This window comes from Brachycentrus maculatus, unplaced genomic scaffold (assembly GCF_059751285.1).
Source record: "Brachycentrus maculatus isolate JH-2025_06_01 unplaced genomic scaffold, ASM5975128v1 h1tg000396l, whole genome shotgun sequence".
Classification (NCBI taxonomy): Eukaryota; Metazoa; Arthropoda; class Insecta; order Trichoptera; family Brachycentridae; genus Brachycentrus; species Brachycentrus maculatus.
In genome coordinates, this window is record NW_028281145.1 from 788086 (window position 1) to 812932 (window position 24847).

General features: G+C 34.1%; 1 protein-coding gene across 1 annotated transcript in view; it reads left to right on the forward strand.

Moving 5' to 3' along the window:
• The window catches only part of LOC148302930 (uncharacterized), an 89502-nt gene extending 65809 nt beyond the window's left edge, over nt 1–23693 (forward strand). Inside the window, exons 4-8 of the mRNA XM_088270808.1 lie at nt 6179–8517; nt 17267–17395; nt 18360–18432; nt 19970–20104; nt 20998–23693. Of these exons, the coding sequence (XP_088126934.1) occupies nt 6179–8517; nt 17267–17395; nt 18360–18432; nt 19970–20104; nt 20998–21152 (2831 nt within the window). The 3' untranslated portion in view covers nt 21153–23693. The remainder of the gene's footprint in view (nt 1–6178; nt 8518–17266; nt 17396–18359; nt 18433–19969; nt 20105–20997) is intronic.
• Nucleotides 23694–24847: the final 1154 nt, after the last annotated feature.

A 24847-nucleotide genomic window follows, 5' to 3' on the forward strand; every position in this document is an offset into this window, starting at 1 on the left:
AAAGAAATCTGAAAATACCTAGCAATTGCCAACCTTGCATAATTATTTGCAAATAATAATATAAATCTTGTCAAAACTGAAAAAAAACGAGATGGTCTGAAATTGTAAAGAACGCTTTAAAGCTCCACATTATAAATTATTATTAATTTATTACAGACCGTACCTACTTATTGTGTCAGATCGGTTAATGACACCGGGGCGAGAGGAACTTTGTTAATGAACTTAATTATTATTTGGTGCACTAATAAACGAAACTGGGTTTATGTCGTTAAAGCCGGTTTATTGCTTTGCGCTCATTTTCCTGTTTTTATTTCAACCAGCGATATCAATGAGGTAACAGTCGTAAATTTTATACTTTTTTTGCTGTTTTTTTTATATGAATGACTGAGAAAAATGTACATATTTATTATATGAATATAGGAAGTTAACAATTAAGGATGTGGGTATAATAAATTAGGTTTTAATTAATTTGGTTTTCAATTATGTATTTTATTTACATTCATGTAAGAAAAAAAAACTGATGGATTTTATGGTCTAAACGTGATCACCGAACCAGACTTTTTCTTTTATCCCTATATTTCCATTCGTAACAAAACGCCATCCATGATGGTTTACTGCAGTTTAATTATTATTTTTACGTTGCTATTATACACTTTTTTGGGTCAACTGTATTTAGTTTTTCCGACATTTCAGCCATGTACAGGGCGCTATGGTATCTTTTTTTATTTTATACGTTATATAAGAGTAATTAAAATCGGAAAAAATAGCGCCTTGAAAATGTGCCCTTTAGTGGTTGCCAATACGTCAAGGGAGAGTATTTTAAGTTGATTCAAACAATACGTGTTATGCAATTATTACCAGCGGCCACGAGTTACGTTCATATTTGGTACGCAATTTTTTATTATTATTTATTGTTAATTAAATGTCAAATTTGATTCGGTTAAAAAATTGGCCAATCCAGTTTTCGGTGTAAACAGATCAGCGAGATCCGACAGCCTAATTTGGTCAGATGAGCATTATCTGTTTGTAAATGTAAGATTATATCATACGGATTCAATGTCAATCCTATTGGTTTTTAATTTTCGTACGTACGGCGTATAGTGTCTGTCTTCGAAGCTAATTGCATCTTCCGTCATCCTTATTCCTCTAAGAGTTCTTCATCGATCTAGAATAGGACGCGGCGAGAGTACAGACAGATAAGGTCCATCGTTGCTGGATTTGCGAGATCGGACGTACCGTGCGAACGGAAGGATTTATCGTAGTCGTTTGAATTTTGATTACCGTGATCTCATTAAACGGGTTTGTTTTTTTGAGACGTCTGACAAGATTCGCAGGGACCTTTCCATTTTGGCATTCGTACGGATGCCGCACACCTCGCTGATGTCACTCGGTGACAGTCAATTAGTCGATTATCATCCGAGTGTAACTTTTCGGAGAGCCGCCCACTCGAAGGCCGGACAGTAATAAAATCGTATTTTCGCGGTTCGGTCCCGATAAGCCCGCTAATGGCGTTCCATAAATCACCAGTAAGAGGAGGTTCTTTGCGTTTTCAGGAATAGTATTCCTAGAATTCGAATCGCGCGATTTGAGCATCGGATCGCTCCTCGGATTCTCGGAGAAGTATAGCAACATTCCGCGCACTAAATGAACCACTCACGATTATCGTTCGCGCGACTCGATCTCGATCCGTACCTACAAAACAAACATCGCTATTTTTCAGCCGCACTTCCCGGTAGGAAGGGGCTCCGCGGCGAGGCGCGCTCGGCTCTCGGCACTCGCCGGTCCTTGTCCAGTTACCCGCAACCGGTCGGCGTCGCAGCTTCGCCATCGCCATCGCCATCGCGGACTTGCCATTTTTTCTCCCTAATTGATTCCTTTTCGGGATTTGCTCTCGAACCGAAAAATATATGTACATTTTTTTTTGCGGAAAACAAAAGGTTTACGCGTATCGAAGGTTCGAAGCCGGGCACGACAGCTGATCGAAAGTGACGAAAGGGCTCGGCAGCCGAGATCGGCAGTTCGGCGCGTTTTTAGATAGGAAAGTTCGGCGATGGTGCTCTCGGAAATTATCGATTAATATCGGTGCGCGCAAAGATGGTGCGGCCGGATGGTCGGTGAGGCAGGGTCGGGCGGGGCGGAGCGGCCAAGGGCGTTCACTCGCCGCGAATCCGCGGCTCCCCGCGCGGGGCGGGCGCGGGAGGCTGCGGCGGCCGGAGGAATTCGGTAGCGTCGCGGAGACACCGGCCGGCCGCGCAGGCCGCCGCTCGTCCGGCCGCCCGCCGCCGCCGCCCGCCGCCAGCCGCCAGTCGGCAGCGCGAACCGAAACCGGTTAGCAGCCGGTGCCGTATCGTCCCGAGAGTGCGGAAATGCCTAATCTCGCGAATCGACTCTAATGGAACCCACTGTCGTGTTCTTCCAAACCAAAATGGCCATCAGCTCTGCGAAAGGTGATTGCTTTTCTGTGATTTTCTTTTTCTGCGATATCACCCCGATATGCGCCAAAAATAACGGCAAAGTTTTACGCCCTTTTGTGTACCGTGCGTCGCTGCCCTTCCCCGAAGCGACGTCCCTACAGGCCGCTGAATGTATAAGTGAAACAGCAATGAAGTTCCAATTTGTGTTTTGTTTTGGCGTGCTTTTTTTGGAATATAATCACGCGTGCACGCATTTCAAGGTTGATCATGAAGGCTGAATGAAAACATTAGATTCACGCGAAATTGTTTTCATCTAGTTCATTTACCTGTTGGTTTTATTAAATGTGACTAGTATCTTTATTTGGTAAATATAAGAAAACTTTAAGATTTATGTCTTACAACCGATTTTTACATAATTCTCTTAGTTATTTTTAATCATTTATTCAATGAAGATGTTAATTTTCATATTTATTTTTTAAAATGCAAAATGCATATTCATTTTTTAAAGTTACGTAAATTCAGAATCCAGATAACACATGGGGTACATTTATATGTAGATACTATTTACGGAAACTCTGCAAATAAACGTTTCTAAAAAATCAATAATTTTAGAATACCTTTAATTTAATTGTGTGAACTTAATAATTAAAATTGATCCGAACATTGATCTAATACAAACGTATAGCCTGTATACAGAGTGAAAAACTTATAACGTGTTAGGTAATTTTACTGCTCCATAGGCCTATATCCATATGAAAAATAAAAAATTACAGTTTGTCAAGTCAATATATATATATATGTATATATCGAATATCAAATATATAGAGACAAATCTTTTTATACGAAGTGAATTTGTATGTCTGAGGTTGTTTGGTCTCAGTGCCTATGTGTTTGTTAGATCAACCCTGATGGAAACGCCTGTACTTTTTTATTGATACTACTATCAAACTTGATAAATCAAAGTATTTAAAATAATTTTACTTGGTAAATACCAGAAAAAAATAGTTGCATTTACCAAGTAAAATTAAAATGGAAATTGATAGAAATTAACATAAAGTGATTACCGAATCAATCAATGAAATTAAAGTCCAATAGCTTCAACTAACTTTTTTCTTTATTTTTAAATTAATTGAAAGAAAAATATATTGGATACTATACTTTACTTTAAAGAGTAGCGAATAAATAAGAGCTTTGGTTCGCTTGGAGCCTCTAAGTGTATAAAAGGACATTTATTTCGAGCAGAAATATAAGAAATCCCTGGATTTATGCATTAAAAAAAATAGCAAGCGTTTCTTATTATTTGATTGTCACTAATTTTGAGTAATTTAATAGAAATGTTGTTTTGAAATGCCATTTTCACCGTTCATTTAGTTGAAATACTTTTTTCACATTTTTCTTTTCGTCATATTTATTTTTCGTTTGATTTGCCGAGTTTATACCATTTATATCTTTAAACCTTATTTTTGATTGAAAGGGAATAAAAAATCATTTACTTTCTGAAGCGTTTAAGAAATATATAGTAAAAGAGTAAACCGCATTGATCCGATGCGGTGCCTTATGCACCGATTGGGTGTGAATAAAGGCTAGAAGAATATAAACTGTACTTTCAAAAACCACTTTAATGCGAATTGACTTTTTCGCCTTTCGATAATACATAAATGGGTCCTATCATATCACTGTAAATCATAAAATCAAATGGGTGTTTTTAAGGCTGTGGTTTAATCATTAACGTAATAACACGTACGGCAGGCGCCGTGGCGTAGTTGGGTAGACGCTCAAATACGAAACCTACTTGGCAGGTTCGATTGCAAAATAAATTTTAATGCATAATAAATTTAAGATTTTGAAAAATAAATGTTTAAATGCTAAATAAGTTTAAAAATAAATGTTCAAATGCTAAATAACTTTAAAAATAAATGTCCAAATGCTAAATAAGTTTAAAAATAAATGTTCAAATGCTAAATAAGTTTAAAAATAAATGCTCAAATGCTAAATAAGTTTAAAAACGATTTATTTTGAATGGTCTAGGTCTTTGTGATGTTTTTTGGTATCGTATTCCCTATGTTTATTATCCTATATGCAAATAAGCCTCTAAAAGTAGAAGCTTTGCTGGTTTTTTCTAGAATTCAGTTTGGTTATAGTATTATTAAATGATTGTTTATTCTTCTATTTCTACATAACATATTATACGAATAAATATTCTGAACGCTGAAATCAATTTTAAATTTACGTCTAAACCACATATTAGATGTACTAAATTACGTACTTTTATTGATTTTACACACGTATTCATCTCGTCCATGAAAAATTGAAAAATGCGTTATGGCTTATTTATTGTAATAATACATTAAAAACCTAGGATATTGCGGGAGATTATGCAATAACAACATTATTTTCGGACATCCTGACCAATTGATAATTTTCGATTTTCATAACAGGCGGAGATCGGGAATGAAGCCCATTTTGTAATTTAGCGTACATCCATCTACGATACGCCATTGTTATCATTACGATTCGAGCAGTTCCTATTTCTAATCGATTTACAAAATTTATTTACAACATTTTGAGTGTGTCCAAATACTTGTTCACAAAATCTGGATTATCCCCAATTACAGGAGTAATTTTCATATTATTTTTGACATCTCATCAAAGATGAAGAAGAATATGGAAGTCTGGGCATTTACGAGGCTGACGACCGTCATAGGCTAGTTTAAATGATGACTTTACACACGTGTAACGTTCACCAATTCTACCCATTATTGACAACCACACTTCTCAAATTCTTGGAAGTTCTGTTTATATATATGAACCAATTTAGAAACCTTGTTCTTGAATCACTAGAACTTCACTGGAGACATCTATTGGTGAGATGTAAAGAAGCTTTTTACTAAGCAGAAACTCTTATACTAGTATGTGAGGTCCGAATTCTGGATTACAATCACACACATGAGAAACGTCAGAAAATACCATTTTCATTTTTATTATTTAAGCTTATAATTTGACCAGATAATTTTCAATACTTAAAATACGGGGGTCGTCAGCCCCGTCAATGCCCAGACTTCCATATTCTATGATGAGATGTCAACAATAATATGATTTATAAAATATTCATATTCTGGTAAGATTAAGAATCCATTAAAATTTATATTATCGGAACAAGATGTTGTGTGGTGGTCGAGCAAGTTCAATATCCTCTATTCTTATAACATACCCGAAGGAGAGCAGATGTTCAACCGTACTAGTCTTCATGGCGAATAATAATTCTCAAACTGTAGCTAAATTTAATTGCTAAAATATTTATTAAGCTGAATAGCTAGACATAGGTATATATTATACATCGTACGTGTAAGCATATACTTTATGTAAATGATTACATTCCTTTGCAACATTTTGAGTGTGCCCAAATACTTGTTCACAAATCTGGACTATCTCCAATTATAGGAGTTATTTATCATATTATTTTTGACATTTCATCAAAGATAAAGAAAAATATAGACGTCAGGGCATTTACGAATACTGCTCATTACTGTCGATAAAAAGCTCTTTGGTAACTCTCATGATAAGTCGTTGGCAGGTTCAAGTAATAGTGATAGATCCGCTCCCTTTCCACATACTTAGACTTCCATATTCACACCCCAATAACTTCTTCATCTTTGTTGAGATATCAATAAAATCTTGATTCTTTTTCGGGGTGTAGTCCAGCGTTTGTGTATTTAAAAAAATACACTCGTAATATTATAATAATGTATGTTTTTTTTGGACAGATTCTGAAGAATGCGGAGGAGTATCGAGGGGTCCACGTCCTCCCCCGGACGGGAGAGAGAATCCCCTGGTGCATCATGAGGACCTCCTTCCCCAGCCCCCACAGCTAGCGAGCTTCCACCGCGAGACGCCCAAGTCGACCTCTCATGCGCCCAGCAAGATACAGGCCGCTCCCCATACGCCCAGTAATACACAAATAGCTGTCAAGGATACCAACAGGTTCGACCAAAGCATCCGGACTAATGCGGATTCTCCGAGACGCATCGGAAAAATGACAGAGAAATCTTACGGAAGAGGCAAAGATGCCAAGAGCGAAGGGAGTGTTAAAGATAAAATTGCTATGTTCTCAGTTAGTAAGACGACTCCTCCTGAACCTATTACTTACAGCACTGATAAGAAAATTACAAATAGCAGAGTGACAGATATAGTACCTGATTACGCATCCCTTAATAGAAAATATTCCCTTCCGACTGAACCTATTGCTAAAGTATACGAGAGTAAAGAGTGGCTCACTTTGCCGAGAAAAGTAGAAAATATCACACCCGTAGAAAGAACGGAACTCTTTAGAGATTACACCCCGGTGATGAAACCGAAGGACCCGGAACCGAAACTGAGTCCCGTTGTATTGTTAAATATGAAACTAGCCGCAACACCCGCCAAGAGTAATTCCAACAAGGACTACCAATCGACATTGGATCATCTTATAGAGCAAAGGAGAAAATCCATGAGCAAACTGAGAGGCTTGGTCATTCCCGATTCTCAGTCCGTGGCTAATTTGCCAGAAATTAAAAGTCGTGATTCTTTAAAAATATCCAGTTTATCGCGAATTGACGAAGGTCGGCATCCGGTGACTCGGCCGCGTGAGAATGTTAAAACGACCGTCTCATCCGCTTTACCTTCTCTTTGGGATAATCAATCGATTATTATAAATAACATTCCCAAATATTCTCCAGCTTTTAAACGAAAACCTCTTCAAGTTTACGGGCCAAAGACTTCAAAAACATTGGAGATTCCCAAGTATTCTGATAAATCGAATTATAACACAAATAAAGGTACCGAATTGAAAGGCGCAACGCCTATAAAACCTCCTAGATTTTCTTTAGATATGAAACGACCAAGCGATCGAGAAATCGATGAGAAAACAAACACCTTGCCCCCGTCTTTTAAAGCGCCAATAATGTCGCCACACGTAAACATAAATTTGCCTCAACAACCTCTTAAATCGAAAGCTTCAGAATCGCCTTACAGTGATGCAGTGAGCAGTCCGACATTCAAATTATTGAAGCATTTCCCCGAAGCTGCCGATAGCGACGATTCGAGTTACTTGTCCACGGTTTCGTCGCCTACTCCCTCATTGAATACTATGGATAACACGGAATCCGATTGCTCTAGTCATTGCGTTATATCGCAAAAATTCGATCACTTCTCCAAGAATGACTTGTTCGACTACGGCCTTCATCATGCAATGTACCAACCGGATAATGAGAAGTCCAACGTTTGCAGATCCCTTTCGTCGGATACAAGTACTTCCGCGGGATCTTCCAATAGTTCTACTCTGACCTCTGGATCGCAGGCGAGTTGTAGTTCAGCGGGTAGTACGGATACGAGCAGTCACAGAGTGCTCAAGCCCCGCAGCATAGAGGCGATCAACAGGAAGAACATTCTCGCTTCGGCTAAATGTAGGAGTGGCAAGGATAATAAATTCGGATCGCCGTTGATCGAGAGGAAATTTTCGGACGTAGAAAGTACGGACGATGACTCGAAACACAAACCCGCGGACAATCAGTATTCGAAATCACGATCCGAAGGAGGGTTGGCGAATTCAATTTTAAAGGTGGCGTATTCTACACTGGTTGTCGAAGACAAATGCGCGATGAACGAAACGGACAGTACGTATAGCGATACCGAATCAGATTGCGATTTCGGAACCGTCACTCAGACGAAGGCGGAGCTGCCGCAAAACAAATCTAAGTACACCAATGGATCTTCGGTCATCGCGAGGAAACTTAACGATTCCAGTTTCAACAGAAGATCTAATGATAATTACACGAAGACTATTGTAGATCAACCGAAACAAAAAAGATCTACAGAAAACGGCATCGCGAAGAATGGGAACCATGTCGAAAGGAGTGTAATTACTCGAGTGAGCTACGCGGAAAGTACCCCAGTGTTTCCTAATGAGAGTAAAAAATGTGAATACGAGAGTTACGAAGCCAGTTCTTGCGGAGTTAGTGAAGATGAACAGGAGAATTGGTGTGAAGTGAGGCTAGCGCGAGGAGCTGCCGGAGGAGTCGGCGTAACCCTGGCTGGAGGAGCTGACTGCGAGGCGAAGCAAGTCACCGTGAGTTTCGTTTTCTTCTTAATTTAATATGTACCCACTTTTCGATAACACTGCGCTTATGTATTTTACAAACTCATTCTTAATTTGGTATTTAATTATGATTTTATATTAATTCATAAGTTTTTAAAATTTTTAAAACTATTAATCTTAATTAGTTGTTTTATAATTAATTGGTAAAAATTGTGCTATCATTGTATTGTACTTATATATGCATTTCAGACACGCGTAGTATCGATTAAATACACGTAAACGCTAGCTCGTTCATGATAATAGTAGGCATACATTTATTATGATCCGTAAGTGTTCGGAAAGAAAAAAAAAACAATGGGATTAACGGTACACTTTCATTTTATGGCCATGTATCTTATTGGAGTTTAAAAATTTATGGCGCACGAGATCGCATTCTTCTGTTCAGGTTCAATTTAATTTTTTTGCGATTTACAATTCTAGATAATTTCTTTATTATTCTTTGGTCCCATTACGCTACTAAAACTACGGAACAGTACGTATTAGGCTGTAATATGGCTTATATTATATTGTACGGCACCCGTGGCCACGGCGTACCGTGTACAACAACGCGGAGTAACGTTATTCGCTCACCTCCTCGCCCGTACGGTCGATGGCCGTTATTCCATTTGAATAAATGTTAGGTGATTCAATAAAATGCAAGCACTATTCAAAATGGTTAATCCAACTTAAACGAGAACTCGTGTAGCGTGTAAAGGTTGAGTATTCCGCTTTCTCGGATCTTGGCGAGTTCGACTTCTCATATTACGAGCGGGACGCGCGATCGGGAATTCCTCGAATTCTCGACAATGCTGATAATGGAGACAATCTTTCTCACAGATTGTTATCGCGGATCTGCGAAATAGAATACATGCAAACAGATCTAGAATGGGTGTCAAACTTAATGAACTAAAAGTGTTCCTTAAACATTTATTAGAATTATTAAGCTAGTTAAAATTACTGATTTTTATTTAAATTTTACTTGGAAAATACTCTATTTCTTAAAATCCATTGTGATATGTGTTTCGATGCATTCCGCATCATTTTCAAACACCGTATACATATGATAATGATGCGGAACGCATCAAAACGCGTGTCACAAAACATTTTTAAAAATAGTGGTATTAACCTAGTAGAAATTGAATTAAATATGGAAAGACACATATTACCACAAAGTGACTGCCTAATCGATTAATGAAAGCTTTACTGATATTAGAAAAATACATTTTCCACCAGTCCATGCATACCCATAGAATGTGACATTCCATTAGTAGAGATCTAAAAGCTTAAAGCTTGTATAAAAGTAGCAGCGGTGTGCTAAATATAACAAAAGATAGTTTGAACATTATTAAGTATAAGATTAATCTTAAATCAGACAACCCATTAATCTTGATAGCATAATTAGAAAGCTCAGATGATATAAATGAATTATACTCTAAATCGATATCAGATTTTCTTATTAAACGGATAAGATTTATTACCTCGAGAATTTTTTCAATAATAAATGATAGATAGCTCTAATACTAGCAACACCGTATGCCGCTAAAGTGAGTTATTTTTCGAACCTCTGAAATTTTGTTGCTTTGTTTTATTTCGGATTTTTCTCGTGATTTCTAGGCACGTTTTAGTGTTTGTGTGGAATTAATTTACACAATAGGTACTCATTTTTATTCAGTCAGCATATTTGGACCCAGAAAGAACGAGAAGAGTCTTGAAAAACTGGTAGTAACAGGTACAGTTGAAGGCAAGCGGGCAAGAGGACGGTCTCCAACAAGATGGACAGACCAAATAAAGGAATTAACCGGATCCTCGCTAAACGCTGCCATCAAGTTGGCCCAGGACCGGGAAGAATGGAGAGGACTTGTGCACCAAGTGCCTGACATTCCAGAAGACCACGACGCTCAGCATTGAGCAAGAAGATGAAGAGAAGAAGATTTGGACTTTGATCACGTGCGACGTGTTTTATTCTGGATTGATTGTGTAACTATCAGTAGTGTACACGAATCACGTAATCCGTAGTCAGATGTGACATCACGGAGTGATTTACATGCATTCAAAAGCTCGCCAGTTCTATAAAAATGCATCAGAATGAGACAACTTGGAATACGATTCTGGAATGCGGAATGTGATATTTTACAAGAGACGAGAGACACAATTACTAAATGCATTATTACAAAGTTGTTTTTTGAATATATTGTATAGACATAATGATAAATGTTTATTTTTTGCTTCAACCATTAAGTGAATTTAAATTTATTCGGCATATTTTCTTTATTATCAATGTTTACTAATGAGTATATATAATATATATTATTATTATTATTTATTTTTTAACATCTCATCAAAGATGAAGAAGAATATGGAAGTCTGGGCATTTACGGGGCTGACGACCGTCATAGGCTGGTTTAAGTGATCACTTTACACACGTGTAATATTCACCAATTCTACCCATTATGGACAACCACACTACTCAAATTCTCACCAATAGATGTCTCTAGTGAAGTTCTAGTGATTCAAGAACAAGGTTTCTAGATTGGTTCATATATATAGAACTTCCAAGAATTTGAGTAGTGTGGTTGTCAATAATGGGTAGATTTGGTGAATGTTACACGCGTGTAAAGTGATCACTTAAACCAGATAATGATAGTATTAGTATTATGTATTAGAAAACGAGTATAAGTATGTATTTAGAAAAAATTATATAGCATTTATAACTGTTGTTAACATTGCTCATGCATCGTGCTTCTTGATAGCTACTATTACCAAGCATTTTCAATGTTTTCGATTGCATTTTTATTTCATAGATTTTTAATTAAACAAATTAGAAATGTGTGCTTTTTATTCCTCTTCTACATTAAGCCAGACTGAAACACAATTACGGGTGGCCAGGTACAGCTAATATTAAATACATATTAACATGCAATTATTTATGAACATATTTTCATATGCTTAAATGTGTGTTCACGGTAAAAGTTTGCTCTTCGATAAATATTTTAGATTAAATCGGCGCAAGTGAAACAAGGTCAAGATTATCAGAATAACTGTTAGGTACATTATAGGTAGTTATCTTAATTATAATTTCACCGTATGCTGTAAAAAATAAATTTTGTGGATCATTTTACGTTTGTGTTTGTATTAAATTTAGAAATGAGTAGATGTAAGTGGGGTACAACCCGGAATTAATGAATTAAGGATTTAGACGCTTTCAAAATGTTGTGCACTAGAATTTAGTTTGAAAATGATCCAATCCTGGAATTAGTTTCAGGACTGTCTAGGAATCCAAAAGATCTTGATGCACCGTGATCACAAATTGTGGTCACAAATGTTGGAGGTGAGGGTAAAAATACACTTAAACCAGCCTATGACGGTCGTAAGCCCCGTAAATGCCCAGACTTCCATATTCTTCTTCATCTTTGATGAGATGTCAAAAATAATATGAAAATAACTCCTGTAATTGGAGATAATCCAGATTTTGTGAACAAGTATTTGGACACACTCAAAATGTTGTAAATAAATTATCTGGTCAAATTATAAGCTTAATAATAAAAATGAAAATGGTATTTTCTGGCGTTTCTCATGTGTGTGATTATAATCCAGGATTCGGATCTCACATACTAATATAAGAGTTTCTGCTTAATAAAAAGCTTCTTTACATCTCACCAATAGATGTCTCTAGTGAAGTTCTAGTGATTCATGAACAAGGTTTCTAAATTGGTTCATATATATAAAACTTCCAAGAATTTGAGTAGTGTGGTTGTCAATAATGGGTAGAATTGGTGAATGTTACACGTGTGTAAAGTGATCACTTGAACCAGCCTATGACGGTCGTAAGCCCCGTAAATGCCCAGACTTCCATATTCTTCTTCATCTTTGATGAGATGTCAAAAATAATAGGGTAAAAATAATACGTGATTTTTCACTCTATTTAATATTACGATTAATTAAGTGCAGGGCTGATTACTTTTCTTTCGTGTATTTAACGACTCAGATGACACTGCTTATATACGATGCAGTACCATTGGATGCGGATAAATGTTGGAAAAAAGATAGAAATTAATTTTATTTGATTTGGAAATTTTACAGAACAGTTACATAAATACATTTACATTAATGAGAAACAAAAAACAGGTATTTGGAATATTACATTTAAAAAAAATTGTCATATGTAATTTAATATAAATACCTGGAAGAGGGGTGGGAGGGAGGAAAAGGCTTAATGCTTCGTAAAGATCAATTTTTAAGTACTAATCATACATATCGCTCACTCCTTTCAAGAACGTCATAAATCAAAAAACTTGATTTCTCAGGAGAACGTTTTTCAAGTTTTAAAATATAATACAATATATCAAAAATAAATATCAATCCACGTATCGAACTTTTTACTGTGCAACAGATCTTTTTAGGTAAAACCTGAAGGTTTTTTGTCTATTTGAAAATTATTTAGTATATTTACAAAAATAATTAAACAATACCTTTTCTTCAAAATGCAAAAACAACACTTTCTGCCCTGTGGCGGGTAAATATTAAGTTAAAAATATGCCGCTTTTGCTAAGATATAGTACATTTTCTGGGCATTTCGAAAACATACACAACTGAAAATTGACGATTTTTGATTTATGACGTTCTTGAAAGGAGTGAGCGATATGTCCGTAGTTCCATTTTTTTTCATTTTACAGTGAAAGTCAGTTATAGCATTGTTAGGTAGGGATGCATGTGCACTAATAAAAGGTAGGATCAATAATTTTTAAAGAAAGATAAAATACTGATATGTGCGTTATGCGACATTTCTTCGTTGCATGGGCTGACTAAAATAAATTAAGTATGTACTCTGTAGTATATTAACCCTTAATAACTAAACATTCATCTGGCGGACTACGCAATTAAAAACGTGAAACTTAATGAAAAGTATTTATTAAAAATAGGAACCGGTTACATGGCACTTAAGTTTGGTTTATTAGGAATGAATGCAAGAGACATTTAACAATAAATCACTATTCCTCACAGCTACTACATATGTCAATATTGTTCGATCAACAAATGGCATTATACCTACAAAGTAAATAAAAAGCTTAGTTATCTAGGGTTAATCATATTCCGCCTCCGTAGTGTAATGGTCAGCACGCTTGGCTACCGTTCTGGAGGTCCCGGGTTCGATTCCCAAGGGGGGTTAAATAAATACAAGTGATTTTTTCACTTTAATATTTATTCAATATTCCCTGGACTGGTACATGAAGCGGAGGGCTAATCACTTTTCCTTCATGTGTCAAGATCAATATTGTTATACTACGTTTATATGACGCAGTGCCCTATGCACCATTGGGTGCGGATAAGAGTTTAAAAAAATCATATTTATATTTTCGTATTCCTTTTATTTCTCTTGGGCCAGAGGATCACAATATTATATCGATTCTCGGACTAAAAAAACTAATTGATGAATTGAGTCTGGCAATCCATGTATGGATCACGGACGTCAAGGCAATTTGGTCAATTTTGACCGTGAAAAAAGACAGAAGGCTCGCAAGTTGGAAATCACTTTCGCTCGCTGCCAAGACGGTCCAGCTGCGTTCGTCTCGCCATACTGGGAGTTCCGAGGCAAAAACTGTCGCCAATTGGCGGTCGCTGCCAAGGCGGCGGCGCCACTTATTGTTCCACTACTTCTTGCCTTACTCCTGCATCTTGATTTGCGCGGATGAATCACAGAGTTATTTACCAAGTCGCGGTCATCGCTTATTCTTTCCCTCAATGACGAATATTTATCAATCTCAACAAGAGCATTACGCGATCCGCTTACTCAGTGGCAGCAACTTCTGTAACCTCACTGGATACATTTTTTTGTTTATTTTTTTATTTTTTATTTTTTATTTCGGAGTTTTACATAATGATAACATTAATCAAGTCTTTCACATAAATGAATTACACAAATAAGTACTCGTACTTGTAGTATTTAAATTACAAAATTCCACATTTGTAAATTTGTAAAAAAACCTGAAATAAATCTCACAAATGCGGAATTTCTTCTTTTTATTTCATGGCCTTCGAAATTTTTTTATTGTTTTTAATTTTTAACACCATGAGATTTTTAAGTGTTTGTAAATGATGCGGAATGCATCGAAACATGCGTCTCAATAGATTTGAATAAATATTGATATTTACCAAGCAAAACTTAAATTTAAAATGGATAGATGCTACCACAAAGTGACTGCCGAACCAATTAATGATTTTTTTGTTAAGTTCATCTTTATGATGATAAATGAAATATCAATCAACTTATTATTTACTATTTATTTATTAATAATAAAAATATTTTATTCTGGCTTGACTGAGCGATTGGAGTAATACTTCTTTCTCGTCTTCTAATCCTTCACCCATTGGTGCATAAGGCACTGTAAATCGTAAAGAAGCAGGGTTATATTGATTGTTAAATACATGAGGGAAAGGTGATCAGCCCTGTACTTCAGGTACCAGTCCAGTGTAAAATATATTTAATAAATATTATAGTGAAAAATCACTTATATTTATTTTGACTCCCCTGGGAATCAAACACGGAACCCCCAGCACGATAGTTAAACGCATGTATCACTATACTATGGAGGCGGACAAGCTAGCCATATTTCCTTTACAAAAACATAGTATTATAAAATAAAATAAAAAATGAAAATATAGTAAAAAAATATCAAAATGATTAATAGAAAATTAACTGGCTGATGCTTACAATTGCAAAACTGCGCTGCAATGCTTTCACATGTCCAGCCCCCAACCGTGCTCCATAAGTAGTTTTATGATAATGTTGGAGCTTTTCATCAGCCTCTCCTGGAAGCCTGCCACTCAAGAACACTATTATTTATATCCCTCAATACACTTTCATGTTTAAAATAATTCTTAAAAATTTAAGTCTAGTCGCATTTTTACATCATATTTTAATTAAAATAAAGAAGAAAAAATATTCCTATACACTACAAGTACATTTACTTAGGACGACTTAAACGCGCGGTTGCTAAGTAAACCTGAATTTATACAATTTTAGTGTTTTTGTTATTTAACTTATATTTATTGAAATGATGTTGTATAATAAAGGAAGCCTACAGAAAAATCTTTAAAAACTAGAAAAAAACTGCTTCCAAATGCTGAAGTTATTTTAAAATTCTTCAGGAGAGTTATTTGTCATTTATGTATTATAATAAACACAAATTGTAGTAAGAATTATAAATTTTTAATTAAAGTTTTACTATGTAAATACCACTATTTCTTAAATCTGTTGTGACATGTGTTTCGATGCATTCTGCATAATTTTCAAACACCGTAAAAAGTATTAATAATTGTTAAAATATTTAAAACTGTTACATTTTTCCTTGTTTCATGAAATTGTTTGAGTTTACATCATACCATAAAATTAACTATATCACAATAAAATGATTGGTGAGGAGTCATCAAATATGAAGAATAAAATTATGGATCTAGTCATGTACATCACACAAATCATTATTTAAACTGCATGAAAGCATTAATAGGGCAAAAAACCATAAAAATCAGAAATAAATGAAATAAAGTCAAGCATGTGTATAACACATTTGGTCAAAGGAACTTTGTGTATTATATTATAAATACAGAAAGTTCCTTATATATAAAACATCTATTCCCATTACCAATAGTATTATATGTATAATGGATCTTTTTATGCAATAGCTATTAATGGGTACTGGAGGAAAATAAAGCAAAAAAAGATTGTGTCATCAGCCACATCATCCACTGTCATATCTGACAAGTAACTAACAAATAATTTGCCAAACATTTTTTTTATTTTAATTTTATTAATGAAAGTATTTGTGTTTTAATTATTTACAAAAATACTTCAATTGCATACTATTTCTGTGAGCCTGAGCGGCTCATTATTAAAAATATGCATCAAATTCTGGTAGAGTTGGTTCGAACCTAGAAACTCTGACTCAAGAATCCACGACACTAACCATGGGACACAATTTATCGTAAAACGTGCCGTCGGCACAGGAAAACCCAACAAGAAACAACAAGAACAATATTATCTTACGCCAATATCAAACATAAAGTGTTAACTCAAATGAAACACTAAGAGTACTAAGAATTATTTATTTGCATAAATAAACTTATCTATGATTCATTCATTAAAAGTTTTTACAAATAAGTGTTAAACCACAAAATAAATATGACGAGTACAAAGATATATTTATTTTCATAAAAGAGACTTTTTTCACTGTTCCCACAGTGTGAATCTCTAAACTGGCTATTAAAACGATATAATTTTGAGCCATAAATATAGTTGCTTCCATTAGAGATGATCTGAGCAAAGAACTAACATAGATATAATGCTTGTATTTATAGAGTGTAAAACTTTGGACAGGTTATGTAATATTACAGCCTCTCAATTCTCTATAGATATAAAATATCAGGGATTTTTTTTAACAAAAAGTTCCCGGAATTCACTTTAAAAAATTATATTCAAATATCATTAAAATATTCATTACAATACCATATTTTATCATTTTGACGAATTATATAAAAATAGATTGTGATTGCATTAGCACAAACATTGTTTAGTCTAATTGATTTGGAAAAAAAAAATATCCGTGAAAAAGGTCCAGAACGCCGTTCTACCGCGTTACATGGTAAAAAAATCCCTGTAAAATACAATAAAAACATCTGAGAATGTGCTTGTTTTAACAATGTACCGGTTTTAATGATTATTATTTATTTTTATATTTATTCACAGATTCACAAAGTGCTCCGTGGGAGTGCTGCTGAGAGAGATGGTCGACTCTGCAAGGGAGACAGAGTTATATCTATCAATGGCCACACCATGAAGGGAGTAACACACGCTCAGTCGGTTGCCATTTTAAAGGTATGTATGTCTCTTGACTTATTAACTTATTATAGCTTGGGAGGCTTCCTAAACAAAACTGGATGTGATTATTATTATATCTACACATGCTTTCATTGTAGACAGTACCTTAGTATTAATAGCAGTGGCGTGCACAGAGTTTTTTATCAGGGTGGGTAGAGAAGGGTTGGGTAAGGATAAGGCATAGTAGGCACTGGCCGTGTTTATGGAACGTGAGTAATCCTGGGTAGGTACTGCATATCTGCCTATATGCACGCCTCTGATTGAAAACTATTGTATTACACATGACCATACTTTTTAGGAGATTATTCATTCAATTCTTTAGATGATGTAAAACATTTTTTTCCATAAATACCATTTTGTATTAAGTTCCTATAAAGTCTTCCACTGTATGCATACAGTGAAACCTCTATCTATCGTTTTTAAAGAGACCTATTAAAATAAACTATGAATGCGGGAAAACAATGAATGCGGGATTAAGAGGTCAATACGCAAACATATACGACCGAGTAAAGATACCGTCCTCCCAATCTGCATAACCATTCGTAGGCTAAAATTCTAAGAAGAAAACATGTTTCAGATACAAATGTATTTATTTTTAAAAAATTTCAAAAAATACTTTTGTTTTTTAACTGTTTTATTTTTGTAAGTCAATAGTATATTTTCGGCTTCTGGTATCGGTTACACAAGCTTTCGATAGTTTCTATCCCAAACGCTGCCGTTGAATGTAAGAAAATTGGAATAATGTAAAAAAACAGACAAAATGTATCAAATATGCAGCTTAATTCGAACGATAAATGCGGTAAATGGTGATAGAGAAACAATCGATGCGGTTTAGTTTAGTATGAAATTAATCCGGGATAGAGGAAATAAACGACACATCCGGGAAAACGATTGATAGAGGTTTCACTCTAATTAAAAAATACATACTACAAATACTATTGAATTGATACTTAATTTACAGGAACAGTTACCGGAAGTAAGCATCGTTGTTTTGGGAAAGAAAACTACTGAAAACCCGTCTCCTGAAGTGACAGGTATGTTAATGTATTATTGGTATTTAAATTTCAGTAATTATTAACAATTATTATGTTTCGTGAATATTCATGAATATGAAATTGCAAAAAGTTATAGTATGAAAATAGACAATTTTTATGTTGAAGAGACTTTATTACATCCACCATTCATCTGATAATTACGGTCAATCACGTATATACGTATAGTACGAAGAATATTGTATATCTGAATTTAAAGACTTTAAAGAAACACCCAGGGACTCTGTTTAAAAAAAATCTTAATTGTTCCATGCAAGTCTTTATGGGTCAATAATAATCTTAGTCTTTAGCAGTTCACCTCAAGACCTTGACTGAAGAAAGTAACGTGGTTTGTGGTTTACATGGAATGTACCATTAAAACCACACGTTTCCTTATAATATGTGTACCTTATGCGCTGTACGTTATAAATGTGTTGACCTTTATGACTTTCACAAATAACCATATCAAATCGTTTAATGTAATTATATATTTTGTTTTGGTTACTTTTTAAAAAATTGTATATCATTTTCTTCTAACCCTTATCGGCACCTACCGTGCACTGTATCAAATATAAGCTGTGTTATGTTAATCTTTAAATACACGTAACAAAGGTGATCAGTCTTTAGCTTCGGGCAATATTAAATAAATAATTATTTATTATGACTCTCCTGGAAATGGAATCCAGGACCTCTAGCACAGTAACACACTAACCACTGCACTATGAAGGCGAACAAAAGCAAATATTTTTTAAGGAACATTTTGAACTTGACATAAATATACAAGACATATAATTTATTTTGTTAACCGGAATTGGTGGTATGTATTTGTACATCAGGGTATTTTAAAGAAATATTATATTTCTACCATTCAGATACTACAATCTGAATCTTTGGTAAACTGTTAATTTTTTTTACGTCTTTATTTTTACTTTAAATATAAATTGTTTTGATGTGTTCTTGAATTGATAAGTATGACATGTCGCTCACTCCTTTCAACTACGTCATATATCAAAAATCATCAATTTTCAGCTGTGCGTGTTTTCAAAATGCTTAGAAAATGTACTATATCCCAGCAAAAGCGGCATATTTTTAACATGAGATTTACTCCCTACAGGGCAGAAAGTGTTGATTTTGAAGAAAAGGTACCTATTGTTTAATTATTTTTTTAAATATACTAAAAAAAAATAATGGAGAAAAAACAGTCAGGTTTTACCTAAAAAGATCTGTTGCACAGTATAATGTTCAATAAGTGGCCTGATATTTATTTTAAATACATTTTATTATACTTTTTAACTTTAAAAATGATCTCATGAAAAATCAAGTTTTTTGATATATGACGTTGTTGAAAGGAGTGAGTGATGTGTTAATAGCTGTAACAGTTGAAAAAAAAACAGCAATTAAAATAAGCTGTATTCAGATTTAGAATTCGATCATCCTTAAAAAAACTTGAATTGATTATATGTAATTGTGAAGCGTAATATAAATCTTCTAAATTTTCTCTTTGTATTATTTTCAAAGGTATTTTTCTATTCTTTTTCAGTCAATGATTCTTCATCTTCGGGTATAATTTCCATATCGTTGGATATGACGGATGATACTCCCGGTGGAGCTGGCTTAGGAATATCTCTTCAAGGAGGAGGCAACAGGCCATTGTTGATCAACAGACTATTTACTGGTGAGTGCAAACCGTATTCTCCTTTTCGTGTGTAATACCACCTTAAACATGACCTTGTGTAATGCCAAGATTACTTCAAGGTGACCTGCTTTGAAATTACCATTTCCGAATCAGGTCAACAACAGTCAATGATACTCCATGGTTGACTTGATCTTACCACAGTGATAAGTCTTCTTCTTGGTGTAGGCTTTGTGACCTGTTTTTAAGAGGGATTAGTCTCCTGCGATGTTGATTCCCGGCTGTCAATCCATCTCTTTGGTGATTTGTCCGGAATTGTCTACCTTGGGGTTGGCCCTGCAATGCATTGTAGGGAAGTCTGGATGGTTTCATTCTCCTCAGATTCCCATAACATTATTGTCTTCTTCATTGCCTTTCTCACCTAACGACATCTTTGATCTCGTATATATCTCTTATCCTGGTGTTCTTTATTCTCGTAGAGTATAAAGTACTAAGTATAAACTTTTGTCCGTCTCCGTGGTGTAATGGTTAGCATGTTTGGCTACCGTGTTGGAGGTCCCGGGTTCGATTCCCAGGGGGGGGTGAAAATAAATATTAGTGATTTAACACTGTAATATATATTTAATATTACCCTGGACTGGTTTCTGAAGCGCAAGAGTTATCACCTTCCCTTTATGTAAGTAATGATCAAGATAACACTGCGTCAATTTGATGCAGTGCCCTATTCACCATTAGGTGCGGATAAGGGTTATAAGTAAAAAAAACTATATTCACAAAAAAACCATAGGATGCCACACCCAAAATACTCCTTGAAGTAGGGGCATCATAAATATTTTATATACTTTGATACCTACTCTTACTCCTTATGACAAAGTACATATTCTCTTTATTTTATTTTGTCTATTCAAATTATAATATTTATTTAAATTGTATAGGTGGAACTGCAGCTAATAGCGGGAAGGTCACACCCGGCAGTGAGCTGATATCTGTGGGAGGAACACAGCTTGCGGGGCTCACTAGGACGCAGGCAATGGGAGTCCTGAGGGGTCTCCCGGCAGGTCCTGTCACCCTGGTACTTCGGCCCCCGTAGTAAACAACACAATTACATTAGTTTCCTTGATTAAACATCTGCTTCCTGTTGAAACAATTTGTTTATTCTATTTTATATAGCCTCTTCAGATATACATTTTTAAAATAATGGGATTATATTTTAAGTCCTCTACATTCAAGTGTTCAAATTTTACTAAAAATTGTAATGTGATGACATTAAAAGTTTGTTTGTGTCTTTGCTTCTTGACAGCATATAGGACTCACACTTCCAGTCATGTTTACGGGAGTCAACATTGTTTTCTCAAAGAAAATGTGCAGCTAAATTCTTTTCAATTACCCTGTTATCTGCACTACTGTATGATTATATACTGAAAGCCCAAGAACAGAGGTAAACTAGAAGTGTTTGTTTATGTCGGATCCGTGAAAATTTAAGAAAAACTATCAAGGAGCTTGAGAATGTAGAGGGCTCACTATTTTAAACATATTTTTAGACATTATTAATGTTTCCAATTATAATTTTTTGAAGTAAGGAAAATTAATAACTATAAATCTATAAATAACACATAATTGATTATTTAATTATTTGCAGTGAGCTGTATTAAAAAGTGATTTTATATTTTTACTTTAATATTGTAGTTTAAGATATCTAAAGCAATATTTGATTATTATTTAATACTTAAGACTTTATTTTATTTAATATGTTTATGTCGATTATATATTATTTATTTGTGTGAAAATCAAAACCTGTTGTTTTATCAGTTTTGTTTTATTGCAATATCAGTACATTTGGGAATTATTTTCGGTAATCAGTTTTAATATATTTTAAATCTCAATAAAAATTTAATCAATATGCTTTAAAGTTCTTTAATTATTTTCTTGGAAATTAACAAGTTAACTTAATATATTTAAAATTTTGGGATCATTTTTACCACATTGATATTTAAATCAACTCGTTTTGATGTTTTTATTTGTGAAAGAAATATTTCTTAGGATATGGTGAAATATCTAAAATGTGCCAATTTTATTACTCTTGTATATAGACTGATCACGTGCCTTATGTGAACTACTGGAAAAATTCAATACTCTTGTATACACGGGCGGTACTTCAAAATAGTGCTTAATCTGAACATTTATTAATGTAAACTACTTGAAAAATCCAATACTCGTGTATACACGGTTGGTACTGGAGAATAGTGCATAATATGAACATTTATCAATGTGAACTACTGGAAAAATGCAATACTCGTGTATACACGGATGGTACTGGAGAATAGTGCATAATATGAACATTTATCAATGTGAACTACTGGAAAAATGCAATACTCATGTATACACGGATGGTACTGGAGAATAGTGCATAATATGAACATTTATTAATGTGAACTACTGGAAAAATGCAATACTCGTGTATACACGGATGGTACTGGAGAATAGTGCATAATATGAACATTCATTAATAACATATATTAATTACTGGAGAAATTCATTACTCCTGTATACACGGATGGTACTGGAGTTTTTATTCTTGCCAGTATAAAGATAAAACATTTCTGAAAAATGTTAATAAAATTTTTGCTTTGACAAAAATTTTAATTAAAATTTTCAACTCCAAATACAATATTAAATACAATCAACTAAATATTATTACAATTTCTAAAATTTTGTAAAATACATCGGTTTCAGTTTGAGCTTTATTTTTTAACAGCTTTTTACTGAAACCTTCTTTGGAACGATATTCAAACATTAAGTATAGGTTGTTATTCAATTGTGAATACTGGTTGGAAGACATTGAAAATCCTTATTTTTAGTAAATTGTTGAAATTGTACCTATTTGCATTTATGATTTATTCATATAAATAATATAATGTTACTGAATCGTAACATTCTTTATCTAAGTCTACTTAAAGTGTTACTCTAAAACAAATAATATATAATATTTTATTTATAATATTTATTTGGATGGTCATTCTTGCCTATATTGTTTAAAATATATACTTTTGTATGTCTTTTATATTTGTCATTCGAGAAAATAATTTGCTCTAAATAATTGAGAACACGATATAGGGATCAATTTTTTTACTGCAAGTTCAACTTTCTTGTTGAAAAAAATGCCTACTTGATTAGTGATCTGTATACATTTTAAAGTTAAAAGCTTATAGTGATAATAGAGTGAGAATTATAATATCAATTTTTAATTTCATTTATATTTTAGTCATCATTATTTAAAATGCAATCCATTTCTGCAAAGCTTGAGTTTGTATACAAAACTTTATTTTCGAGGAAGCTGTTTTAGTGTCAGTTTAAAATATTTTGCTTTTTTATTGTATAACTTAGTGATTTCCTACAAAAATACGTACTTACAAGTAGTATCTTCATAATAATTGTATATCTTCATAAGTAACTTACCGATCTCTTGAAGTTCAAAATTTCTGAGATATATTTAAGAATATTATTTGCCTTCATGTGTGATTTTTGTTATTTTAATTTTATATATTATGTTGCATTTTTGTATCACAATTATTTTGAATTTTATACCTTTTTTGTTGTCATATATGAATAAAGCTACATAATTATAAATAAAGTGTGTATTTATTTATTCATATCCAAGGGTTTTAACCGGATCCACGCGGCTCGCATAACCGTATGTGTTTTAACAAAACATGCCCCATACGCGGCTGACAAAAGCGTATGTGTTTTTACATTGCTCCAAGTTTCTAACCTCAGTTCAACTTAGAGGGATTTTTTCATGGTGTGGAACTTTGGATAAAATAATACATAAATCCTTGGCCTTATGACATCTGCTGAAATATCTGACTAATAATTTGTAACATCACAAGGATAAATAAAAGAATAGATCCCTGATTTTTCTTGACGTCGGTAATTAGTCCGCGCCATAATCATGCCCTATATCTGTCTCACTCTCGATGCTACGCATCGCCAGTGGGTAAGAGTGACACACAATGCGCACTTTGATTTATTTGTTACGATCTTATTTCTTTATATTACGATATATTTCAAGAATAAAGAGACACACATATTTTATAGAGTACCAAATAGGCACAATGAATCCCATTGAAGGTTTTTGTTTAGGAAAATAAATCGTTTCTCAACTAAATACATGATAAAACTAATCATTTAAAAAACGGCAAAATACCGCCGCGCACGGGGTGGGTACACATAAGGTTTAATATTTCCACTTTGCCTGCATCCACTCACAACTTAGTGCTACCGTGAAACCAATTACTCAAGTTTTTAATCCAAGGCATGTCTTTTTCCTTTGGTGTTTTTACCTTCAACTCTTAGGCTCGCAATAATATACATGTAACTTTGTATTTCTATCTTCTTGTAAAATGGGCAAAGTCCGCTAGCTATATCTTATCTTTATCTTTGTTTTGAACTACATATTTTATTCTATGATATTTTGTGCCTACTTCTATAGCACCGTATTTCAAGCATACTTTTAAATATAAAATATGCTATGTTTTGGAGAAAGAGCAATTTACAGTGACTATTAAAAGTGCATGAAACATCCTGCAGAAATTACTATGACCAGCAGAATAGTCACGAGAATAAAAAGTATGATATCTGGATTTTTTGCATAGGAATGAATTAATATTTTAATAATTCTATCATAGCCCTCACCGTGTGTCATAAATATAATTTCTTTATTCTTGATCATTGCACTACATACTTAATAATAATAATAATAAAACCCTTATCCGCACCCCAATGGTG